General features: G+C 43.0%; 1 protein-coding gene across 8 annotated transcripts in view; it reads right to left on the bottom strand.

The window, feature by feature from the left end:
* mapk10 (mitogen-activated protein kinase 10) overlaps window positions 1-24,873 on the bottom strand; it is a 50,465-nt gene extending 25,592 nt beyond the window's left edge. The window contains exons 1-14 of one of the 8 annotated variants that reach the window (XM_084034999.1): window positions 24,668-24,857; window positions 16,173-16,244; window positions 15,194-15,363; window positions 11,812-11,941; window positions 11,373-11,431; window positions 11,094-11,232; window positions 10,539-10,704; window positions 9,889-9,960; window positions 6,653-6,835; window positions 4,557-4,681; window positions 3,979-4,005; window positions 3,371-3,434; window positions 3,207-3,284; window positions 828-1,016 (exon numbers count right to left, since the gene is read on the bottom strand). In XM_084034999.1, coding sequence (XP_083891125.1) covers window positions 874-1,016; window positions 3,207-3,284; window positions 3,371-3,434; window positions 3,979-4,005; window positions 4,557-4,681; window positions 6,653-6,835; window positions 9,889-9,960; window positions 10,539-10,704; window positions 11,094-11,232; window positions 11,373-11,431; window positions 11,812-11,941; window positions 15,194-15,363; window positions 16,173-16,244; window positions 24,668-24,670 — 1,431 coding nt within the window. In that variant the 5' untranslated portion in view covers window positions 24,671-24,857 and the 3' untranslated portion in view covers window positions 828-873. Of the gene's footprint in view, window positions 1-822; window positions 1,022-3,176; window positions 3,285-3,370; window positions 3,435-3,978; window positions 4,006-4,556; window positions 4,682-6,652; window positions 6,836-9,888; window positions 9,961-10,538; window positions 10,705-11,093; window positions 11,233-11,372; window positions 11,432-11,811; window positions 11,942-15,193; window positions 15,364-16,146; window positions 16,245-24,667 lie in introns of those variants that run through there. The other 7 variants (XM_084035005.1, XM_084034998.1, XM_084035004.1 and 4 more) reach the window with 7 other exon arrangements.
* Window positions 24,874-26,166: the final 1,293 nt, after the last annotated feature.

The following is a 26,166-nucleotide window of genomic DNA, read 5'->3' on the forward strand; positions in this document are numbered from 1 at the left end:
ATACAGACTCATTTTAGCATACAGTGAGATTAGCATCGTTTTAAATCTAATCATGCAGGACTACAGCAACAGGAAGGGGCAACTGAGGTGGACGGCGGTGATGTGGCAAGGTGCGCTCGTCAGGAAAAAAAAAATCTAAATTAAAAAATAAACAACAACTCCCAGTGTACTGGCCGTCAGTCCCACTCTGTGTGCCCTTCAGCTGTACAGAATTACATTATTTACAAGTATAGCGCAGGGTGGGGGAGGGGGGGGGGGGGGGGGGCGCCGCTGTGGGTGAGAGCGACTACATGTCCCTGCAGAATAACCACGTAAAAACATACTAATCAGGCAGCCTTCCATTGTTGGGTTGTGTTGGCTGGTTCACGAGGGGGCGCCTCCAGGTTAAAATACAGCATTACATGAGGGTTGGATGGGGGGAGGGGGGGTCGTATACAGTAGTGATGAGCAACATGGCAGCCCACCTTGCCACAGTGATCGGAGCATAAATGCTTTTTCCTAAAAGGAGGCGAGAGACCAACAGCCAGCCAAGTGTGCGCTTTACAGGAGATGCAGGTGGACAGCCTTTCTGTTTTGGACGTCGTATACAAGATATGTGGGGGTAATATAAGCAAAGCAACTAGAGGATCATTAACATATATCTCAGCTCATTTACTTCAGTTTAAATACCACTGCTCCTTTTCAGAGGACAACGCACAGGCTTTTATGTCATCGTTTCACATTCTGTGTTTCCATAACTCGTCTTTTTGTTCGTAATGTATTCATTTTCTAGCTTTTTTTTTGGAGTGTGTGTGTGGGTGTGTCGGTCATTTTGGATTTCAGGGGGTTTCTTCACCTTCGGAAGAACACGGGGTTGCGCAGGCAGGCCGCTAGTCACCTGCAACACCCCAGGGGTCCTGCAGAGGTCTCCAGGCTGCTGTCGGTGTCTGAGGCCAGGGTCTGGTCGGTGGACATGGAGGAGATGTCGTTGATGGAGGAGGAGGGAGGGAGGCTCTCGCTGCTGTTCACGGCTGCACCTGTGCTAAGGGAATCAACAGCAGCAAGGGGGTTACAACGTAAAGGAGTCCCGGCAACGACGGCGGCAGAAATATACAGATATTTATGAGAGAAATGCTGAGAAATGGACATGGACCACAGCTGTGGGACACCACGATCACAGATAATGAAACACGGGGGGGAAGCAGGTAAGGTTTGGGTCCGATGGAGTTTCACAGGATGAATCGTCTGCCATCCACGTTTCAGAATAAACCATGAAACGTGTTGTGTCTGCTCACGCTCTTTTTGGAAGTTACAATCCAATCTTCTCATATCGATCTCATTTGAAAGTCAAAGGTGGAAGCGTCCGGCAGTAAACTTTTCCAGACTTCATTAAGGAACTCTTAATTCAGTCCACTCGGCTGCTATTCTGTCATTAGTAAAGCGATTAAGGCTTCATTAAAGACGCCGGGGCATCTCGGGTTGATGGTTCTTCTTCCTGGACCCGACATGCCTCAAACTGAACTCAAGAATTTCAGTTTTTTTTAACATTATTGGAGGATGCATCTTTATTTTTTAAAGTGAACGGCTAAACCTCTGTGGGTTTGGACACCATTAATCCTCAGTGAGTGGGTTCTGCTCTCTTATGTTTATAAGCTAATTAATATTAAAAAAGGGGCCTTCTTTGCCAAGAGAATACAGCCTGATTTAAATGGATGAGAATATAAAGGTAAAGCCAATATGAGGAATATAAACTCTTTTCCTACAGAAACATTTACAGAGCTGGCAAACTGTAAATCTGCTGTTTTTTTGCCTCCCTGCAGGAGGTGATTCTTTAATGGAGACCGGTGGTGGTGGTGTACTTCAGCCGACCCACAATAAAACCGAGAACAAAGCGGGATTAACGGCTGCCATTCATTCCAGCAGTCACTTCATTTTGTAAGTGTACTTACAGTAAACACATCAGGAATATCTGCCAAAGTGCAGCGAAAACTCTAATCTTAAATCTTAAATACGACCTGAGCATAAACCACACTTCGTGTTAGTGAGAAAGATGACTCGAATCAATTAACTTAATGAAAGAAAATATTTGCCGTGTCACCGCTAATAAGGTCTAAACCCTCTGTGAGCCCTAGTGCTGTGCAGCAGACGCCCTCTGCACTCGGTGAACTCCGTTCCCATGTTTACAGTCCAGCCCAGTTAACGTGTTAATGATGTCACAGATAATATAAGTCGACAAACACTGGCCCTCGTTATATGGCTATCAAGAATAATTGCAGCGTTAAAGCTCCAGGGCCTGTCTGTCTGTCTGTCTGTCTGCCGTATGCATGCTAAGCTCTTGTGACACTGTTGTTTAGAGATATCTAATACTTTCTACAGGAAGAGAGTATTTGTACACTGATAATTCATATTTTAGATTCCCCATCACATTTACATCTCCTGGTCAGCAGATGTTACGTAGTTTCACTTTGCTTTTATGGCACTGAGTGTTCGGGGAAAGATGGAAATAGGGCCTGAAATAGAGTTAAAAGTATCACTTTGAAGTACAAAAATGTAGTGGGGAGTTTTTCCAGTCTGTATGGAAAATGTAAGGATTTAAGTCATGGGGTCCTCACAATGTAAGTGTTTTACGTGATGTCCCCACATGACCGGTAAAACAAACTCATACACACATGTATTTTTTTGGTGGGAGTCGTGGTGTTTTTGTTTTTTGTTTTAGCTGCTGTTCTATCCAAGTAAGATGTTATTCTGACGTGTGGGTGGTACAGCTGAATGTGCTAACGCGACTCCACACTGCCCCCCTGTGGCTAACTATGAGAACAGCACTTGCTGTGCGTGGGTGTCCTTAGCAGACAACAGTATAGATGTATAAAATGTCAGCAGCAGCTCAGGACCGCCAAAGGACCCAAACCTTATGTCATGACATGTCACACATTAACACACACACTCATTAAAGTGCACACAGCATCTGCTATTAAATATATTATACTGTATTTATAAATCAATATCATATAAATATAAATACATATAGTTACTGATTAGCTGTCCAACAATAACCATTTATCAAATACGCTTGGCACAAACACTTAAACAACATTTAACTTTAAAGGAGATGCAAAACACAAAGACGCATGGTCAACAACACGATGGGTTTCTCTGTTTACAATAAACTCCAGTAAGGTTGTAGTAAATTCACTTACAGAGCGATTAGGGTTATGCACTGAGAGTACCTGAAGGTGAAGGCTGTCCCTTCACAACGCCATTCTTCGTTCTCTCCTCAAAGTTCATCACCTCTTTGTAAATGAGTTCTGCCGAGGGAGAGGATGTCGTTAAACATATAGCGTTAAATTAAACCACGTGGTATCTGTTCATGGTTTAAATAAGTCATTCTCACCTTTCCATTCATCAATGGAGTGTTCTCTTTCATCCAGCTGCTTGTCGTAGATCTGAGGCGGAGGCTGAATGGGGGAGAAGACAAACATGTCAGTAAGAGTAGGACAAATCAAATACAAACATGGGGATACAAATCTGAGAATGCATCCAGCCATTTATATGACACTTTAACTTGTGTGTGTGCTCAAAGACATGCTGGGCTATAAAGGGAAATAAGCAGTCCACGCTTTATTTACCCTTCATCACATGACATTGTTTAAATAGTAATACATTGTTTGTCTCATACATCAAGAATATTAGAGGAAAACCAGAATTGAAACAACAGACAGATGGTGTCTTCCTCCCGTAGGGTTGTCTTTAACTAACAGGACACACATCAACCCTTTCTGATCCCGCCCAGCCTCCGTAATCCCACCGCAGGCGACGGGCCCACCCATAATCCTCTCTGCTACAGCAGGGACAGGACTGAGAGGTTGTCTCTAAATATGCACTTTGTATTCTATCTTTAAAAATAGATGAATACATCTCATTAAATATTCACTCCTCAGTCTGTACGAACAAAAGAAATGTTGAATTATTGTTCTGTGATGCAGAGCGGTTGTTATTTACCATGGATATTTGGATGAGATCTCTGGCCTTCATCAGCATGAGATGACATTAGAGAAAGGGGAAAAGGCAGAAAATGTGTTGAAATGCCATTCACAGCCATGTCATACATACTATAACATTATCATCATTAAAAAGCATCAACAACAACAGCTTGGACAAGAGCACAGTCATGGAAATCCTCTGGAGATGAACTACGGAAGTTGATCTATACAACTTTATCGTACTGCAGATTCTCAATCTCACTGTCACCTCGTACTAACGAGTCACCGATGGAGGAAGTTAGACTTTAACCAAATAAAAACAGTATAAGATATATGAAGAATAAATGTGGGAGGAAAAATGAAACGTCAACCAAATCAGAAATGCTCCGATGCAGCAATTATCCCTGCTACATGTAAGATATTATTTTAACAGCTGTGAATCGTCGAAGAAAATGAGGTGAGTCATCATAATTATTTTTTTTATTTGTGTGCCAACGCAAACACAAAGACAGTGCTGACCAATCAAAAGACAGAGGGGGGAAGAGCATTGAGCTCGGGATGGTAATCAATACACAGCTCTGCCAGTGGCCTACTCACCGCCTCCACCTCAGCCGGATCATACCACACGTTGATGTAGGGGTGCTGTAAGGCTTCGTCCACCGATATCCGTTTAGAGGGGTCGATGATCAGCATCTTAGACAGCAGGTCTCTGGCCTGGCTAGCTGTGGTTGGAAAGAGAGAGAAAAAAAAAACAGGTGGGTTGAGATCAGGTGACTCAAAAAAAAAAAATCCTCTATGCTAATAATAATATGCCAAAAGGAAAACTGAGCACAATAAGGCAGAAGGGAGAGAAATGTCAGGGATTAAAGAGAATAATAAACAGCAGCAGCTCCTCACAGGAAACCAGAATCTCACAAAGCTTCACTCACATCAGGATTAACAAACAAACAAATAAAAACACTGTTTTTTAGCTTTGAGAAAAACTGATAATATTCTTGTAGTGCAGATAAATCTGCAACACTTCAACAACCTCCATCTCCACCCCTTTTCTGCTTCCACATATCTACTGTTTATTTCTAATCAGTGCAAAATGCTGAATCTGAAATAATGTGTGAACACCCGCCGGTGTCTTTCTTTTTTTTTATACTTTACTTTTTGTTATATATGAAGATAAAACAAGAAACAAGCAAACAAAGAGGGCTAGGACATGACAGTACACATTTGACAGTAGGTACAAATAAGAAAAGCATAGGTACAGTAAACAATACAAATATCCACATGTTGGAATAGAATTAGGAGTATTTATGTTTGTAGCGTATCCCTTTTTTTCCAGTATTCCTTTTATTCCTTTTATCCTATTATATCCTTTTGAAGCCGCAGCACAAAAGTCAATTCTCCGTTGCCTGAATAGAGTTTCTAATGTTTGTTAAGAGTCTCATGGCAGCATTAAGTAATTGTTTTTTTACTCTAAATCTTCAGGAAGTATGCCTGGTGTCTTTCTTAATGTATAAATATATAAAAAATCTTTTTTTTTTTCTTTTTTAAAAAATGTTGACTTCTCGACATACAACATGAGTCGGTCAGCAGTCTCTCGACCCTCGGGATCTTCTTGGACTGATGTGAAATTGAGAACCATTAAAGCGCACACACACACACACACACACACACACACACACTGATCCCGTTATAAATAGCTCCACAGCAGCAAAGGACCGAAGGAAACTGAACAGTAAGACAGACGAGCCAGGCGGCGCCCGCCTCAGCATCGGCACGTCGATAACAAACGGATGGCGGATCTGTAAAACGACTCCTCCGCGGCTCTCCTCCCACCTCTCCTCACTCCTCCTCTCCATCCTACAGTTCAGTCTGTCTCCTCCTCACACGGCTCAAAGGATGTCTGCCTCACTTCTTACTTGTGACACAACAAAACATACAAAGCAGCACGTCCTCAGCCCGGCCTCTCACCCTCCTCTCCCTTGAACACTGTCACTCCAGCAGCCAGAAAACAAAAAAGTGATTCATGAGCGTTTTTGCCAGACATGAGCTTTGATGTCGGAGCAGAAAAGGCATATTTTTTCTATGTATTTTACATTTTTAAAATGTTTCTGGGAAGAGAGGTCGCACCTCTCAACTGAGACAGATGAAAGAAATGATGTCTGGTTTTCATTTGGCAAAATGTAAAGGTTTTTTTTAGGTGTATATATATATATATATATATATATATATATATATATATATATATATATATATATATATATATATATATATATATAAAACAATATATAGCCTAGCTGCCCTGTGAGCAGAGGTGTCAGTACAGGCATTCTATACTCAAGTAGAAGTACAGATACTTGTGTTCAAAGACTGAAGTACTCTTCAACTTCTTTATTCAAGTAAAAGTACAGGCTCAGACATGTACTCAAAGTATAAAGTAATAGTATCCCCATGAACGACATTTCTACTGGCTGTTTTTCTTTGCAAGACTAACTGATTCTCACATCATATTAATAAGAAATAATAAGAATAATAATTCCCCTCAAATGCATTAAAACTAAAGTTACGAGCCTGCTGATGAGGAGTAGAAAGTACAGATATTTGTTTTAAATGTAGGGAGGAAAAGTAGAATTCATAGCAATCCAGCAATAGTTGTTGAGACATTTAAGTGAATCTGTTGCCATCATTCAAGTTCTCACCTTTGAGTTTGTTGTGCTCGGAGTCGGCGGGGAAAAGGCAGTCGGGGAAGAGCTTGGGGAAGGTGAGCCCTGCGTACTTTGGCCGGTTCTCCACGTAGTTCCTCACCGTCGGCTGGAGCTTCTTCATGAACTCCGGTAGAGGCGTGCCCAGCTGCTCGATCACCTTGTTCCACTGGTCGATGTCTGGCATGGCGGGTCAAGGGGAAACTCGTCCTGTATGCCTCAGTGTCCACTCAGCTACTCAGGTTAACTCATAAAACAGGTGGGACGAATGATGATGGAGGTTGTGAGACCAAAAGTAAAACCTAAACAAGCATCCACGAGGAATCAGAAAAGGTTGAAGTTTGTCTCCTTAAGTAAAGAGAATCGTGGGCCTCAATATGCATCCGATCAATATTTCCTCCCCCCATGAAGTAATAATTTAAGTACATGAAATACCTTCTGTATACTCCTCTCTTACAATATCTGAGCTAACCGCCACAAAATAACTAATTAGTCTTTAATTAACGAGAGACGTGAAGCGTGCGGTTGTGTTTTTGTTGTGCAAACGTGGTCGTGGGGTGTGTCAGCTCGTTTTCCTTCCTTGTTGGCAACCAATACTTCCTCTTACCCCCCCCACACACTGCAAATGACTCCCCCCTCCCCGTGTTCTCACACAGGGTGCCAGTCGAGGCAGTTGGCTGCCAGAGCCCCCAGAGTTCCCCATTAATTCATCTTTTTTCTGGGACGTCACACACTTCCACCTCCTTTTCTGTCTCCATTGCACATTGGCCACCATCCACCTACAGTGCTCAGAGAGGCAGGCTTTTTTTTTTTTCATCCACTAAGGTTCTTATCCACGGCTCTTTAGCAAGTTGACACTTTCACTCAGACAGCCAGGAGGTTTTTTTTTTTATTCCACTGCCAAAATAAAAGCATTGAGTTTTGAGGTCAGAAGGATACGGTCAGTCCCGGGGAACAGCACTGTCCCTCTTATCACCTCTCCAAAGATGCAGCCCACTGACCACATGTCCACTAGGGTCCGAACACACACACACACACACACACACACACACACACACACACACACACACACACACACACACACACACACACACACACACACACACAGTCACCACTCAACCCCCTAAATGACTCATCACATCTAAGTACATAACAACACATCTACCTCCTGTATTCCTGCATTGATTGTCTTTTTACTGCAGGTTAAATAGGGCTAGGGTTACTCCAGGTCTATGAGTCAAGGGAGGGGGGGAGGGGGGGTCCCAATATGTGAGATGAGTCACTTCCTTTATGGCTTTTTATTAATTTAACAATGTGGGCGAGGGAGGTCGGAGTGGTCCTCTGCAGCTCCATCTTTCTGTATCCGCTAAGTCACGTCTGCTCTGGAGCGGTCCAATCAAATGTGTGGGATTTCATTTAAATCCCCCCCTTCATAATTAAAACCATATGCTGTTTCTGCTTCACGCGGATTACAGAAGATAAAGACGCTCCCAACGCCCCACTGTGACTCGGCACTTTTATAACGCAATAACAAACGCGTGGTGCGTTCCTAAAATGAACACAATGTGCATTTACATGTAAGCCGAGCACAAAATACGACTTCTCTGGCTCTCTCCATCACTTCATTTAAACTGTTGTATTAAATGTTATTAAACACTGAGTCGCCCCGAGGCTCGTGGGGACCCCTGTGGGGCAGTCTGCTCCTCCATATCACCACCTGACAGACTCAGCAGGTCAATATAAGTCTATGAAGTCAATTAAGATTAGCAACGGTGGGGTACGAGTCCAGAAAGTGATCTAAAAGCAGAAGATTAGAAGTTTTGTATGACTCCTATTGAGCTGCAGTGAGACAGGATGAGGCTGGGGCTGTGAGAGCTGAAGGAGGGAGGGCGTGCACGGCTACACTGCAGGGGTTTTCTCCTTCTTCTTCTACATGAATCTTTCAGCGACTGCATGTTCAGGGAGGGAGAGACCTCAGTATGGAGACACGAGCAGCTCACTCTAAACAACACAGCACAATCGTCCTTTTAAAGATTGTGTCATCGTCAACAACCCACAAACATATCTAAGTCCTTTATCTGATTCCAGCCGTGCATCATCCTCGTCGTGATACGTCCCCATCATGGCAGCTGTCTGACATTTAAAGCCTTTAACGTCTCAACTTTCCTCGCACCGCCAAGTGAGTTCAATTCAGCCGCTACAGATGCTCAAAAAACCCAATGCATAAAGGCTACATCATTAATTCACCGAGTGCTAAATAAGCGCGTGCACCATCTCAGCATGGGGGCGGGGCTATGTCATCTCAGGGATGCGATTACAGCCTCGCTCGCTGCAGGAGGACACGCCGGGGTGGCCCTCGCAGGAAACGCAGGAAATAGCCTCACACTTAAACATGCAGAGAGAGAACTTCAACTCCCCGCCATCGCCAAAAGCTTCAGTTTCAGGCACGCCGACTCCAGAACAAGAACGCACGCCGCTAGTTTTAGGACGTTATTGCAGGTTGAAGTGTTAAAAGAGGACGATGTGTGAGTTTTAGTTCACCTCAGTAACATGCAGAGAACATCAGGCCTGTTGAGAAATGTATGATGATGGAGCTAAAGCAAAACAATGGTGGAAATTATGGATTAAACCCTTATATTCTTTAACCCTCCTGTAACTTTAACCCTCACATTTAACATCTGTTATCCTTTGGGTCAATTGACTCCAGCAATTTAAATTTAAACATCCAGAAAATGATTATAATCAACATTATTCACTGTTTATGCTTCAGGTACTTCATGTTTCTTTGTTGCCCATGACGTTGGAATAATTAAAATTTAAATAATTTATAATGTTATGCATGAATTAATTTCACCTGAATAATTGGGACACATGATGTCATCATTGCACCTGGTCAAAAGTGATGACGATTCATTTAAATAGGAATAAACAGAGGATTGTGTCTGAAAACAAAAGGTTCCATTACATTATTAGGGCGACGGTGTAAATAAACCATTAAATAAAACATGACATGTTTACCTATTTGCCCCGGTTACAATAATGATGTTAATATTCTTTATAGAGATATCAAACATTGAATGCGGTCAAATCAAAGGATAACAGGAGGGTTAAAGCAAAACCCAACATGGATCGTATTTAAAACCAAGAATGATTCATTTTTAAAAAATCCATTCTTCATAACAGCAGACATGAACCCATGAAGAAGAAAAAATAGCATCAGATAACAAGGATACAGTCCCGCCCAGGGAAGAGGATTTTGTGGCGCACCATCTCTCCCATAATGCATCCCACCGACCATATGTCCACTGCACGCAAAGAGGTGACGGCATGACGAAGAGGGGCAGCAACAGAAAAGAGAGGAGGAGGAGGAGGAGGAAGAGGTCGGTGTTAGGACACGAGAAGCTTTCTGTGAGAAGCAACAGTGATTATATGTCACAGGAATCATTAGTGAGTGAGAGATACACTTGAATGAAATCTAGATACAGACAGGAAGGAAGAGCAAAGCAGACGTCGAACTAGCGGGAGGACATCCGAAGCCTCGCCGGAGGAATGTGGCTAACGAGTCTCGGCCTCGGCTGCCGTCCAATCACGCGTCTGATGTTCTGGAGGCTTTTAATCAGCGACCCGCCGGCGCCGCTTCCATTCAATCGCTCGGCGAAGACTCACGCCCAGATTTGTTTACATTTTCCCAGATAATTGGGATCGTTAATGGATAACACTGCTGTAATGAAATTCCCCACTCGAAGTGACGATTGCTTCTCTGGAGTTGTATCTCTTGACTACAGGTAAGACGTTCCCTTTAGTTCAGAAATACTTCTACGCTGATCAATATCTGGGAGTCGTTCTACTGTGTTAATGTAGATGTGCAGCAAACAATCCTCACCGTTCTCCTTGTACCCCATGCCGAGGATGACCTCCGGGGCTCTGTAGTATCTAGTCACCACGTACGGGGTCATCATGAAGCTGGTCCCCGCGGTCCTGGCCAGACCAAAGTCCAGGATCTTCAGGGTGCAGTCTGACTTCACCACTATATTGCTTGGTTTGAGGTCCTGGTGATGGAGGGGGGGGATTGATGTGAGAAACTCTGTGTATTTGGGCCACTTAGAAACCTTCTTTCCTGTTAAGTTTTAAATTATTTCAGGTATTTGACTTGTTTATGGTGTAAATAATAAAAACAAAAAGGCCGTGTGAATCTCCCTTTAGCGGAGGTGCTCTGGCCAACCGTGATCCCTCACAGGCTTCCCACCGCCTCAACACTGCCAGGCGTGTTGGCCGGGACACACAGGGATTAAACTGTGCCCTCGATTCTCAAAATGGGTAACCAAGGCGATGGTGAGTTTTATGGACCTCAAACTGCTGCCCCTCCCCCCCCAAAAAAGGTATGAAAACACCTCCTCCTCAGTAGCGACACAAGAAGACTGAAAACTTGCTTTCCTACCCTGTGAATGATGCCGGCCGAGTGCAGATGTTTGATGCCGCACAGCATCTGGTAGAGCAGGTAGGACATCCTCTCGTGGTCCAGCTCCATCTGGATCACCTGGCACAAGTTGGCATCCATCAGCTCCATCACTAGGTACCTGAGAAACGTTGTTATTTTATTATTATTATTATTTAGGAGGGGTTAAATGACCCAACCCTGCAGATACGAAGGAGTAAGAAGCTACTAATATTGTTCAGGGAAATGTAATCGTGCAAAGAAGGGGTTTACTATACTCACACATCCTGGAATTCCTCTAATGATTTCTGTGGTGTGAAGACATTTAATAAACTGATAATCTGAAAAAGAGAAGCGCGTGGTTAGTTAAGAGTGAATGCACATACAAGAGTAAAGGACGAAGGACGCGAGTTGACGAAAGGACGGAGACAGAGGTGAGCTGGAGCAGCGGAGATAAAGATGAGACGGAGAAGACAAGGAGGAGGTCGAAGCGTACATGAGTGCCTCCGAGTGCTCTCCGTTTCACTCTCCTGCCACTTCGCTGCGTTTCTGGAGGCATCGAATTTAACACGGTGGCAACGTTGCAGTCGCTCGTCTCAGTTTAGTAGAAAAGAGATTCATGGAGAAGCCAAAAATAGACCGGGATCTAGTTTGAATCTGTGCTTTGTGTTTTCATTCTCCCGTTCCCATCCGTGTTCCCCGTCTCCGCCGAGGCACTTACATTTTTGTGATTGACACATTTCATGAGCACCAACTCCCGATACGCCCTCTTGGCGTGGGTCTGGTTCTGGAAGGGTCTGCTCAGCTTCTTGATGGCCACATTTCTGTCCAGGACAGCATCGTAGCCCGCACTGCAGAACAAAGGAGGAAAACATAAACCAATATAAACAATTTCATATTATGTGACAATCTACCATGAATGTCATCAGTCATAAAAACAAAAAAGATTATATTTTACATCCCGAAGAAAACAAACAGATGATGGATGACTTAGTTGGTCATTTTATTCATAAGAAACATTCAAATCTTATCCAGAGAAATATAGTGAAAGCATTTTTTCCAGCGTTTAGAAGGAATGGTTCGACCTTTTAGCTACTGTCGGGAGTTTAAATCATGTGACTACATCCACCTCCAAATGGTTCTTCCCATTCTTCAGAGACTGCATGAATACATCACCAGACTATTTAATGAGACAGATGAGAGAGTTTTATTGATAACCGTTATCATAAAACCAGCCATTTGTCATCTTTACACTTTAAATATGCTAATTAGCCAACGATTTATACATACCTTTGGAGACAGCCAGGCTAGCTGTTTGCCCTGTTTTCAGTCTGTGCTAAGCTAAGCTAACCGGCTTCATATTCACCCTGCAGACATGACATTTTCTCATCGAAATATTCCTTTAATTCCACATTCAGATGCTGCAACGCTCCATTAACGCTGACAGCTCCCGTTTCTAATTAACAAAAATGTGATAATATCGTAAATGCAACAAATAGCCGGTGAAGTAGGCGGGATAATGTAAGTTACAAGTAAGAGGCTTCTTTTTCCCACACAGCGGCTCCATCCATTTTGGAGGTCATTACAGCAAAGTGAGTTCTCTGCTGCCTGAACACAAAACCCCCCTGAGAACCTCTTTGTGTGGATTTATGTTTGTTTCCCCATGAAGAGCTCGGCATGGACGAGGAAGGAGCCGCCATAAACATGCCACGCACGTTCCATATCTCAGACGGCGACCTTTCCGATACATTCTCCCTCAAATCTATGGAATAATAATCGGACTCGAGTTTGAATGTGGGCAGGTTTGCTGCAGCTCTGATCCGGAGCATCCTGTGCGTGGGTTTGCGGATGGTCGGGTGGGATGCGAGTGTGGTTCGTCATGTCTCTGGAGAGGCCGGGGATGGTGTGTGTGTGTGTGTGTGACCATGGAAACAGTGGAGGCTTCATAAAAAGCATTGATCCAGCAGGGATTCTGAGCCAGTCATCAGTTTTCTGACTGAGTGAAAGATGATGTCATGACCAGCTCAACTACTTAGAGGCCTGAGCCCTCCTAAGATGCCTCTGAAATCTCCTCCTGGCTGGAGAGCACGAGTCAGAAGGGCAGAGATGTGCACAGATTAGGACGTTTGCAGAGGGAGTGTGAAGTGTGAAGTCATTACCGCGTTCTCGGGCTTTCCAGCCCAGAGAAAGTCCCGGTTGCATAACAGAAGCAGAGTGCACACATATTGTGCTCGCTGTTGATAATCTTTTGGACAATTCGAGTAATTTACATACAAGCTGTTCTGAGGGAATGTATGCTATAACTTCAGTTTCTAAAAGGGGTTTGGATTCCTTAGAGACTGTTTTAATGTATTGCAGATATACATTCTGAAAAAAAGACCAAATTACACACACCAGTAAAACTAGATGGTGTTGATCTATAGAGGGTCACCTCTGACAAATACCTTGGCAGATGGCTTGATGACAAGTTGACCTTTGACCTTTGTTGACCTCCATATCAATATTCTTCTAATAAAAAACAAAAAACTAAGGCCAGAGTAAGTTTTTTGTGAAAATTTGTGAAAAGAAAATGTTTCTTTTCCTTTTGTTGCCAGATTTTGCAGAAAAAAAACACAAATATTGCAGAAAAGTGTGGTTGCTTTGACCAGGACTCCCTGGCAGAAGTGATGTCGTATCTCCGTGGGCCTTTCTGGTTAAATAATAATAATAATTCAGCTGCCTGTGACAAAATCCGACAGATGCTGGATTTTTTTATGTCATCCAGTTGGCGGATTATGCTGATAATAATGCACAGTAATGATTTCATCATCACATTATGACACAATCATTCCAACATAAATGCATGTTGTTCATCTGAATGAGACGAAGTGTGTCCCGTTCGATCCCTCTAAGCAGCAGAAGAGTGTATATCAGCCTTTTGGTGGCGGTGGCGGTGACGCCGTCACCATGTGACACCAGATAACAGCCGTGGGGTTGAATCCGAGCGGCACGCAGCAGAGTGGGTTGAATTAGATCTGCACCGTCTCCCTGCCATCCATCTCTACAGTATCCCTCCAACGGGCACCGTCCCAGCATTAGCACACACAGCTTGCCCAAATGCACAATATTGCTTGGGAGCGGAAGGAGGGAAGGGCCGAGGGCATGGGAAGCAAACGGGAGGACAATGGACGAGGGCGAGTGGAGGGCAACGGGGTTTAGAGTGTTGAGATCTAAGGAAGGCAGACATTAACAACCTGTCGGCCCGTCTCCGATGGCAGGTGTGTCACCACGGTGACGCCGCATTAGCATGAATGGAAGGCATAGATCTGTCTGCTCATTTGACAAAAAACTGTACGATGCATTCCTTTAAGTGGAGCCTTGGCAGCGGCACCGCGGCATCCTGACGGGGCAGGCGTGAGCCGAATTACAACGAGCTCTCTCTGCAATCCGGATTAAAGATGCACGTAAGTCGTATCGTTTCCTTACGGTCCCACACATCCATACCCGGCCGGAGACAGTGAATCCAACCGCCACACAGTAATACTCAGCCTCCTCGTCTACATTGAGTGTTATTATTAGGGTTCCAGTGTAATTGCAGTAATAATTGAAGATGTTAGTTAAAAATTTGAATTTTTGTGCCTCTCAACTGATCAGGAAATGATTGATTATCCAGATTAGGAACCTCTACCTGTATTGCATTAACAAGGTTTACACCCAAAGAAATGAATGGTCCTTTTAAAGAACAAACATTTCTACATCGATAAGCTTCCCGTTGGACTGATCCATTCTCCTTCACTCATCAAAACATTTATGCAAAGATGAGAGATTTATGCAAAGACACGTCTGCATGCTGTGCTTTCAGATTGGTCAGGCACAATGGAGAACTGAAAACATGACTCTCCATCCCTATAATCTTCTAAAAAGTACATTTTGCACTCACGCAACAGTGAAAACAATATGCAGAACGTCTCCTCCGCCCCTTAATAATCTCCCACAGCCATAAGCCCACAAGACAATTAGGAAAATGAGGTAATCACACATTAAACAGGACATAAAACCAAACACAAACGGCGTGATGCGATGTAAAAGCAGCAGATGAAAGATTGGCCGTGTGGAGCACCTACCAGACGATTCCCTGAGCTCCGGAGCCGATGGGCTTTAGATTCTGGTAACGCTTTAAAACCGTGAAGGTGGAGTCTCCCACTTCCACGCTGTAGAACTGGTTGTCCACTTTGCTTTTACTCATGTTGTAATGTTTGGCGATGTATGACACATCCACTTGTTTTCCAAAACCCTGCAATGGAAAGATTACATTAATGAACCTGAAGAAAATGTAAGAAAAACATCAATTTGCACGATAACCGTAAAAAAATCACATTTTGTAGATTTTTTTTGTTATTATTGTTAAATCATTGAACCCTCATTAAAAGAGTTACAACACGTAAGTATGTGTTTGGGGATAATTGGTAAGACGGGACAGGACATACAGCACAGCTGAGTTTACATTTGTCTCCATGCAGAAATGTAAACTCCATAATCGCCTGTATTCACCACAATAAACCACTTTTATGAATGTGCACACACAATAATAACCGGGCTATAAATACTCAGCGGTTGGACAAACAGTGGCGCAACAAAAATAAACATCAGTTAATTACAGAGGTGGGTACAGAGCGCCGGAATAATCTCCCCGACGGGAGTTTTGCATTCACGCTGTCGTACTCGAGAGGAGACGGGTGATTCAGTCCCAGCTAAGAAACCACTACACTGTTTGAGTTGAGACGTCAGTGTCAACAAAAGGCAAGACGCTCTTTATTTACACTCCCGAAACAAACAATATAGTCTCATTTTATCGGTTACGTTCCAATGAAGCACAAAACAATGACCTAACAGCCCATTCTTATTAGTAAAACACAGCAGAGGTCGTTATTAGACATTAAACGTCCCAAATACGTAAAAAAAAAAATCTCCCACATTAGACCTTTAAGTAGCCCGAATACTGCATTGTACACAGAGAAACACAACAACAACACACAGAGAACAATGAAGGGGAAATGGAAGTGAATGGGTACTGTACCTTTTTTACCTGTAAGGAACACACACCTGACAAAAGGCTATCTTCACATCCAGGATCGGTTGGCTGCAGTTATATAAGAAATGTCTGCTCATAAATACCTGCAAGACACACAAACAGAGGAGAGGGAGAGCCGGGAGGTTAACGGGGAACGTGACCTGCAATCCCTCACGTGTTTACACACTGCGGACAAGCAGCAGGTTTTTTTTTTTTTTTTTTTTAGGACAGTGATGGAACGGTTGTTTGGGCCGTTGCACCTCCATCTTTCCTGCCGTGGGATTGAATTCGCTGCCGTGTTCGCTCTCAACTCTGTCGCCATCATTCTCAATAACGGTGAGAAAAACAAGTCGCCACCACCCACTCCTCCATACACAAGCCTCGACCAATAGAAGTGATTCTTCTTCTTCAGGGTACATTATAAACTGGGGCGTCCTCGTTGTGTTTCGGGGGTTGAAAGAAGAACATTTGTCATTTTTTTGCAACATTTGTTGATGACGTCGTGGCAACCTGAATGATTATATTTCTCCCTCTTTTTTTGCTTTCTTGCTCAAGTTAGATGAAAAGCTCTTGTATCTTCTTGTCATAATCTCAGGATGAAAGTCAAACACAAAAAACTAATTTAATATGTATCCCTATGAAAGTATCCACCGTGTCTATTGGCAATAAATGAAATCTGTGACACAACAACCCAAAAATTTTGAAGAATCTGCAAATCCATGTAAGATTTTTCACATTTCACACTAAAGTCATGAACCTCTTCAACCTTCAGCTGTGAGTTTTGGGTTTATTTTGACACTCATGCACATATTTTTTATATCTAATACTTGAAGCTTTTGAAACAGAATGTACCATCAGGAATCACATTTGCATAAAAGTAGTGCCGTGGGTTTCTTTAGCAAAGCTGGGAGGCTTTTATTGTGAAGGAGCAGCTAACGGGTCTAAATGGAGATTTGCAAATTCTTTTCTGGAGATTTTTTTTTGTTCGTAGATCAGTTGAAAAGATTGTAAGAGAGGAATAAAGAGGGGAAGGGGTTTCTGAACGACGATGGCTCCCCCATTAAGCAGGAAGCTGGATGGATCCGCAGCTATCAGCCCACAACGACTCTGGCTTGAAGAGTTTTCCAGGTAATGAAGCCCCTAGAGAGCCAATCATCATGTCTTCTGAATAAATTGATAGGTGATGTTAATGTCGGCATTGAAAATAAAATAAAAGCGATTATTTTTTAAATTTATTTTTAGAGATTTTGGTCGTGAGGTCGTAAAACAGGCGCCAAATGTCCCCAAATGGGTTTTGGCATCTTTTTCACGAAGTCTGAAATAGCAGTTGAAAGGATGTGGCTTTGCAAATGTGCTCTCGGGAGGTGAATTTAGGGGACTTTCTGGACACAGATGCATCACTTAGCTGCACCAGTCCTCTAATAACGTCGAGGCTTTAGTGTCTAAATCCAAAGGGAGCAGGGCGGCGTTTAAAAAAAGAGATGTGGGACACCGAATTTAGCTTTGTACTTTTCTACCTTTTGCAGCCCTTTTGCAGCGTGGAAGTACAAAGCGACGGCCCACTTGCTGCATTTTAGCATCGGACGTGTTGCGTTTGCATGAGACGTTTGACATCTGACCCACTCTGTCTCATTAAAAGAGCTAGAATAATCACACAGCGACTGAAACGAGAGTCAAAGGGACGTGAGAGGGAGACAGCAATGAGGAGAGAGGACTTTCCACGTCAATCCCTCCAAATTGTCATTTTCACATCACATCTGTGCGACACGACAAACATCCCCGGCACAATATTTGCTATTAATCTAACCGGTCCACACCGAATAAGCCCAACCACCTAGCTATCCACATTTAATCTTCAGCCATCTGTGTGCATATTAAACACTCACACGCACGGCCAAACTGTTTTTTTATCTTCCAGCAGTGATGATTCAAACCGCCACCACCTGGATCATCTCGCTATTTAGCGCCACATTGGTACACTAATGTGGAGATTTCTTTTATTATTAACGTATTTATCGCTGTAAAACAAACTTTCTTTTCTTTAAAAAACACATTTAAAGTAGGACTGGGTCGTTCACATTCACGTAAAAACCTCGTTGGATTTAAAATATCGGAGCAGGAACCACAAAACCGTGCAGCATCGTAACCAGATACAAGTCATTGTATCTGGACTCATTTTTTGGGAGAATATTTACACAGCTTAACAATAATGAGTTTGGAAGCATCTGGCTGTCATGAAAAAGACTAATTGTTTTATGTATTAACATTTAATCACACGAAGATGTAACGGAAAATCAAATCACGCTAAAGCTTTTTTTCGTCAGTGAAGCCGACGGCGGGATCCAGATTCTGCTGATAGCGGTCATCGTCGTGGAAACGCTGATACGACACTCGGCACCGTTCCTTCACATAATACATCATTCTGACTACAATACGCAAGCTGATTGAGAGGGTGTGTGTCCGTCTTCGTCTAAGCGGAGAGTTTAAGACGTATTAAAGTGCATCCATAAAGATTACAACAAATCGTCATTCCCATTCGTTTCTAATAAACTTAACAAAGAAACGACCATAATGGACGAGATGTGGAAGTCTTCTGTCGTCCTGCAGTTAAGACTTGAGTGATGGACTGCCAAAGTTAGTTTAATTAAGTAGTGAGGATCAGTTAATACCAGGTTTGGTGAGACAGCATCAGAGTAAACATTAGGTTACATGTAATTACAGTTAATTAAAGCTGTGACTGCTTATTTCCTTGTCAGTGCTTGTTTTTTTCTTTCTTTTTATTTAACAAAAGCAACTCATCAACTTTGGTTAATAGCATTGAATTTCCGAATATTGAGTTATTCTAATCCGTTCATCCAGGAAGTGCAAGTTTATGCCAGATTTAAAACAAATTGGCTGAAGATGTTCCTGAGAATTTATCACGAGAATGGGAGAGACATGAGGTCACAGTGACCTTGACCTTTCAGCACCAAAACACAATGAGAAGGTCATTGTGTCCGGATGAACGTTTGCACCAAAATTTGAAGAAATTCCCTCGAGGCGTTCTGAGATATCCAGAGAAAGAATGATGACATTGTGTTTTAATGTTTCGATGTGGGGAAAAAGAAGAGAATCACAGAAAGATATTGGTATTAAACAACATGTTGTGAGGATCAATCACATTTTCATCAAAGTTCCCCTCCCGTATACGGAGGAGTGTTGGGTTAGCGTTGCATCACATTTACAAAGTGCTTCTGCAGTCTGAACCCGACTTCTGGACTCTTTTCAATATAGATTGTATAAAATGTCCACTTTGTAGCAGCGCTGGCGTTCGCTCCTTCTGGAAGCCACTGAATGTTGGATTTCCCAGCCTCATCGTAGTCTCTGCCTCTCACAAATGTATTGCACAATTACAAAAAGCCTGCTCTGCTACACCGATGAGACAACTGTTATTAAAAAAAAAAACTTAAAAAAGAAAAATAACTAAAGTGAAAAAGACGAGAGGGGAGGTTTTAATGATGTGGAACGGGCTAATGCATATTACTGATACGGCAGACCATTAATCTCCAGTGCTGCATGGCCTGGCCTGAAATGTGCTGGCATGTGTGTGTGTGTGTGTGTGTGTGTGTGTGTGTGTGTGTGTGCTCTGCAGTTTGTGGCTGGTCCTTGGTATTTGGATCCTTGGCATTCTGTTACATCCGCCCTCATGGGCACAACCGCGCCTCAGGCAAACCAATGATCACTCTGCATACTGGCTCCCATTGTGCAGCAGCAGCTCTTAATCCCAGCATGCCGTACTGTACGGACACTTTCACTTTCAAACCGCCAGTTTTGGCAACAAAAGGTGCACGTCAGCCTCTGATTGGGCGGCAGGAGGATGTCTCGGTTTGAGCTGCTTTCAGATAAATCGCTTATATAAGCTACTTTTGTTAATAGCTCCTATTAAATTAGCTGAATCCATTCTGTTATTGATAATATCGTTTGTTGACACTTCTTTAGTTCCTCCCAAAGTGGGAGGTGTCCTAGCTGTCGGAAACTCCTGACATCTCCGTCTCCATGCCGACACAATCAATCACCACCATCACCATCAATATCAATATCAATAGAAGCCAGAAGCGAAAAGGAAATCATCAGACATGTGTTACCTTGTCAAACACGGGTAGCACCAATGACATTAACAATGGCCGCATTCCATTTAGGTGAGCCAGAGAGAGGGGTCTGCTCTAGCCCCCTTTTCACAGCAAGCATTTTGACTGATGGCAGGTTAATTAACGGCATTTCATTCTCGCTCCAGTCAGACTTTTACTGCTTTGAATGGAGCTAACTTCATCTTAAAAATTAAAGCTGTGACATTTCTATTATGATTAAATCTCCATCCTTTGAATGATCAGACCTCCCATAATAATACTATTTCTGAAGCACTATGACATTATGTTCTATTATTTTATCATAAATCAAGGTGTTTTTCAGCAGGCAGTGAGCGCGTGCATCTTTTCCCTGTGAGGTTAAAACCCTGGACTATTATTAAAGGACAGGATATAAGATAAGTCCTATGTTGTCATTTCATTACTTGTTGCAGCCGGGGGGACGAGCATGTCACGCTATAAATCACGTGGGATTTAAGTTGAGTTATGGACGACGTTTAACGTCTGCATTAAACAGGCTGATTGACTGCTGTAGCACCAGATAGCTGCTGACAAAACACACCAGTGTTATTGTCTCCTATCGTGTCCATCTTTGCTTCCTCTCCTCCTTCTTCCCTCACTGATGCGTTCAGGCTCTCGTGAATGTCAGCAAAACATCCTCCATCCTCTCCGCTCTTCCCTCCATCCTCGACGGCTCGCTCTCTCTCCGTCTCTCCCCCCTTCCCTGCCTGTCTTTTGTCCCTCCCTACAGCTCCCCACCATTCCGGCTCCCAGGCTCCCAGCCTTTCGCTGCAACCGTCTCCCCTCCCCCTCCCTCGGAGCTCCATTGTGAGTGCTTGGTTCAGCAGCCTCTCCTGCAGTATGCAGCCTTGCCTCGCCTGTGCTGTGCAGACCGAGCCAAACGCAGTACGGCCTCGCATTTTGGGCTCAGCGGAGGGAGGGAGGGAGGAAGAGGGGGGGGGGGCACTTCAAACTGCAGATACAGCCGGGGAAAACAAGACACCGACTCCCCCGGTTCGTCCACAGCCTCTGAATGTTAACCGACCTCTTATTGATTTGTCTCTCTTTCCAGCTGAAACGCTCTCATCCTCTCGTCGGTCCGTCCGTCTGTCTGTCTGTCTGTCTGTCTGTCTGTCTGTCTGTCTGTCTGTCTGTCTGTCTGTCTGTCTGTTGTCTCACTCACATCCCCACTTTAAGTAAACATGCTAGCCGAGAAACTGCTTACACGGCAATTTCCTGATCAGTCGCTTGGTAGCAGGTGATTTACAGCTTTTTTCCCGTACGAACCTGAAACCCATCCAGTCGAAGAAGAAGACCACAGTACTTTCTGTGGAACAAGCCTCCTCAATATTCATCTGTTAACACAAAACAGGATGGCAGAGCGCTTCTGATGCCATGGTTACAGTAAATGATGCTTTCTAAAATAGATCGCATGCTGGGAAGGTATGTCTCTCAGTAGAGTTTCCCACACCTTGCACTTGATGAATTACAGTCGAAATCACTCACATGTGCATCCTAAGAACTAATTGGATTCCTTCCAAACATATTTAGCCTTGAGCAGAAAAGTTTGGACACTTTCACGGCCTCTGAGTCGCTACGATGTCCGGCCCTGAGCGACTCCGAAGTCTCCGCACAGATGTGCTGCAAAGGAGATTGAATCTAATGGAGGCTTAAAGTCTTTCACTCGGGCGATCTCGCAAATAAGAGCTGCATATTCTGTCAGATCCAAAATCCAATTATGTAACCGTGCATCTCACTGTGCAGGCACAGATCTCTCTGTTTTGTCTATATTGGTAAGCAATAGTGCAGCCTGGGGGGAATCAGCTTCCATGCAGCAAGAATTGAATTGTGTTTACTAGAATGAGACTGTAGTATCGCTGAAACAGACTTTCCCACACCGGGGCTCTCAGCTCAGATCAGCTAATCAGCATTTGTGATCAGAATCAATTATTTAGAAGCACGTTGTGATTGGCTCCAGGTCGGGTATATATAACTAATAATACTGTGTCTAATGCAAACACAATCAAGACACGAGCACACGTTTACATCCCTCCTTGTTTGGCTATTCAGACCGTCGCTACACAGAGGGATGACCATTATACAAAGCGTTACCCAGCATGCATCATTGGGTGATGATAGACAGCGTTCGCCTCACTAATCCATCGTCTTTTAATGACGTCCATGACCTTCCATATTATCACGAGGAACCACGGCAGAACGGCCTCCAAAAGACTGATGAGGACATTTAAGTAATGGATGGACGGCGAGAATCGCTTTGGAGAAAAGTCCTGAACTTCTCAGATTCCACCTCCAGAGAACCTCCCCGTTCTCATTCTCCTAATATCAAGATGATGAAGATGTTTGCGTCTCTTTTTGTTGGCGTCTTCCAGGCAGTGCCACAAAAACTCAAATGTATTCAAATCCCTGTGTTTATCTATTTTGATTCATTTACTTCCATCAATTTCAACAATACTTCTTCATGAAATCCACATTTCTATGTTCCTGTTCGAGCTGAAACGATGGTCGATCTTCAAAAATATGAATCTGAAACTAATGGCCAAACTTCCCTGACATATCACCTGCATTGTAAACACTATATATTTAGCTTTGTGACCACAGGTTGGACAAAACAAGATATTTGAAGGCGACACAAGACAAATAATCAATGAATCAGGGAAATAATGGGCAGATAAACTCATAATTAACGTCATCGTTCATTGTTGCCTGCAATCTCACCATGATCTCGTGCAAACGCGTTGCTTTATTGTGTTACATAACAAAGGATTAGTACGCTGACGCTCCAAAGTCTGCGAAACCAAATGGAATTAAACTGCGAGATAACATTAGTGTGCTGTTGGCTATTTCCATCTATGGTTCTCCAGCGAATAAACAAGCCCCCCTACCTAAAAATCAATAGCACTGTGTGCAGACCTGCAGTGGTTTTAACCTCAAATCATACAAATTGTTTTATAACCTGAAAATAATTTAAATACGAAATCTATAATACGACAAAGAGGCAAAGAGAAGTAAGGTGAACCAATTCATCTATGAAATGACTCCCTTCGGATGCTGTGGAAACACTCCTCATATATATATATATATATATATATATATATATATATATATATATATATAGCTTTGTTTAATCGTTAAGCGTGTTCCCTGCAGCACTTTCACATGCATCAGAAGCCTACTCCTGAATAATTCAGCATCCAAGGTCACAGCACAAAAAAAAACCCCTCTTTTTCTCTCCTGTATGTGGAGAGTTTGTTGTGACTCCTTTTTCACAAACACCTTCACTGACTCACCGGCACAACACCGGCAATTAGCCCGGGACTCTGGGCATGCACCAAAACGAGTGCTCGGGGAGGATGAGAAAATGGGAATGACATAACCACGTTGTTTGTGTTTTGTAACTGCTACCTTTTTTTCCTGACACCTCTGTGTCCGAATAACAGGCAAAGGATGTTTCACAGTCACGTCGATCCATGCGCGGAAGAATGCCCAAATCTATTGAAATTACCTTCCTCTGTGGAAAGCCTCTCTTTTAATCCATCAGGGTGGAAATCACTTCCTTTAATATGTGCCACAAACACTTAAGGCACCCACCACTGAGAAAAAGAAGAAGAAACACCCCTATATTATATGAATCAATACATCAGTTGAGTCTGAGAACGCCCCGGTTATCTGCTCCCCCAGCACTTATGGATGGATGGATGGATGGATGCGAGGCTGGTCCCACATCCCTGGTGAGGTAGCGGCGGTCTGCATAATGCACAAGGTGCGCAGCTGACTTCTGAGGGGGGGGGGGGGGGGGGGGGGATTCTGCATGCAGGCCCTGTACAGTATGTAACGCCCCCCCCCCTCCTCCCTGTGTAAGCCTTGTGTTTTGAAGAGCATCGTCCATTTGCACCACCCCTGCACTTTCTAATCAAAAATGCATAACGTGCTTCACAGCGGCGTTCTCTCAGCCCTCAGACTATCAGAATATGTGGATAAATATATATTATATATATAAGTCAGAATATTAATACAACAAAGGGAAGTGGCTGTTATGGGATGTTATTCTCTGTGTCCATTAAGGGACAAACTAATGATTAGCCCCATTGCAGGATGCCTGTATGGATGGAGATGGAGAGGATGGATTATTATTATTATTATTATTTTTAAAGGCCATAATGAAATGCTGCTAGTTGTTACAAAACAACATCATCATTGAGTTTTTTTTTGCTGTTGTTTTTGCTCGCTGTCTCTTCACCCACCGAGGCATCATCGCTATATAGTGGACTTCATTAACCTTCCCATTCCGATCAATATTCATCCCTCCACCCTCCCGGGCAGCAGCCGGAGGGGCTGCGAGCATCTACGTTTAAAACAACCCCCCAAAAAAAACCCGGCCTTACCATTCCGTGCCAGCTGATGACGATCCCAGTCCGGTGATGGTCCTTTTTTTTTCTTTTTTCAAAACATCCCGACGAGAAACAGCGCGGTGACCATAGCTGAAGGTTAGCGCCCCGCGTTCATGGAAGATGACGTGACGGGGGGAGGAAATAAAAAGACGATGGGGAAAGGAAAAAAACGAGCAGAGGTTCGCTGCTGCTGAATCACTCTCCCTCCGCTCACCACCTTGCAACCATTGTGCTGCTGCAAGATGCTGGCTGTACCATCGTGGACCTGCGAGGGACCGGAGAGAGCGCGAGAGAGGGAGGGAGGGGAGAGGAACAGGGGTATAGGGAAATTTGTTGCCATGGCAACCGAGCAGGAGCACGTCTGACGTCAAAGCCCGAGCCGAGAGAGAGGGAGAGAGAGAGAGACAGAGAGAGAGAGATCACATGGAGGTCTCTGGACGGGAGGGGCGAGTAGGAGCATCTCTGACGATCCCGTCCTGTACCGTCCCGTGCGATCATGAAGCTCTCACCAGTTATAACAAGACAATAACAGTATCATAGAATATAAATAAATATTTAATTTAATTATTTATTTATATATATATTGATAGAGTAGTGTTGATGCTCCCAGTAAAAATATGTTAAAGTAAATTCAAAATAAAACGAATTATTAATAATAATAATAAATAATATATATAATATATATATATATATATATATATATATATATATATATATATATATATATATATTAGAGAATTATATGAATATATAATTATGTATATTATAATGTTGATGCTCCCAGCAAAAGTAAATTAAAAAATCAATAAAAAATATTTCTAAAAATATAATTGAATATAATATAACATTATTTATTTTATTTATTTTTTGTTTTATATATATAAATATTTTTTTGAGGAAGGAGCAAAAATAAAGACGTTTTTTTGACGCATCTGCAAGTCAAAAATAACATTAGCAATGTAATGTACCTTAGTCCTTCTGAATGTTCCGTTTCATTCATGCATTTATATTATATTTTCCATTACTGCCTAGCATAGATCCCTCTTTCTCATTTAATGTGTTATAAGTGCTCAGACGATAAGTATTCAAATCAGTTATCCTTTCTGTAAATGGGTTCAGATTAACAGCAGCATGCACATGCCAATGACCTAGAAAGCCTCTGGTCACATCTGTATGGGTCAACAAGGCTTTGGTGTCTACCTGCTAGCGCATACTGGATGCAAAATATAATTCTTTTTACATTTTTCAAGATTTCTAAGTTGTATTAACTGAGTTTAGCCACTTGAAGAAAGGGAACCTGAAATTTGTTCTAGCTTTGTTTAGGTCTCCAATGACTTCCTGGGGAAAATAAATTCACTAACTTTGTCGGTCTGTATCAGGTGGATTGAACAGCAAACGTATTAATATACAGCAGTTATTAGCCTTCAGAGGGCTCAAGGGGAGGTGGAATTATAATTTTATTCTTGACCTAATTTTAGAAGAATAACAAAAAC

Source organism: Eutrigla gurnardus (genome assembly GCF_963514095.1).
Source record: "Eutrigla gurnardus genome assembly, chromosome: 19".
NCBI lineage: Eukaryota > Metazoa > Chordata > Actinopteri > Perciformes > Triglidae > Eutrigla > Eutrigla gurnardus.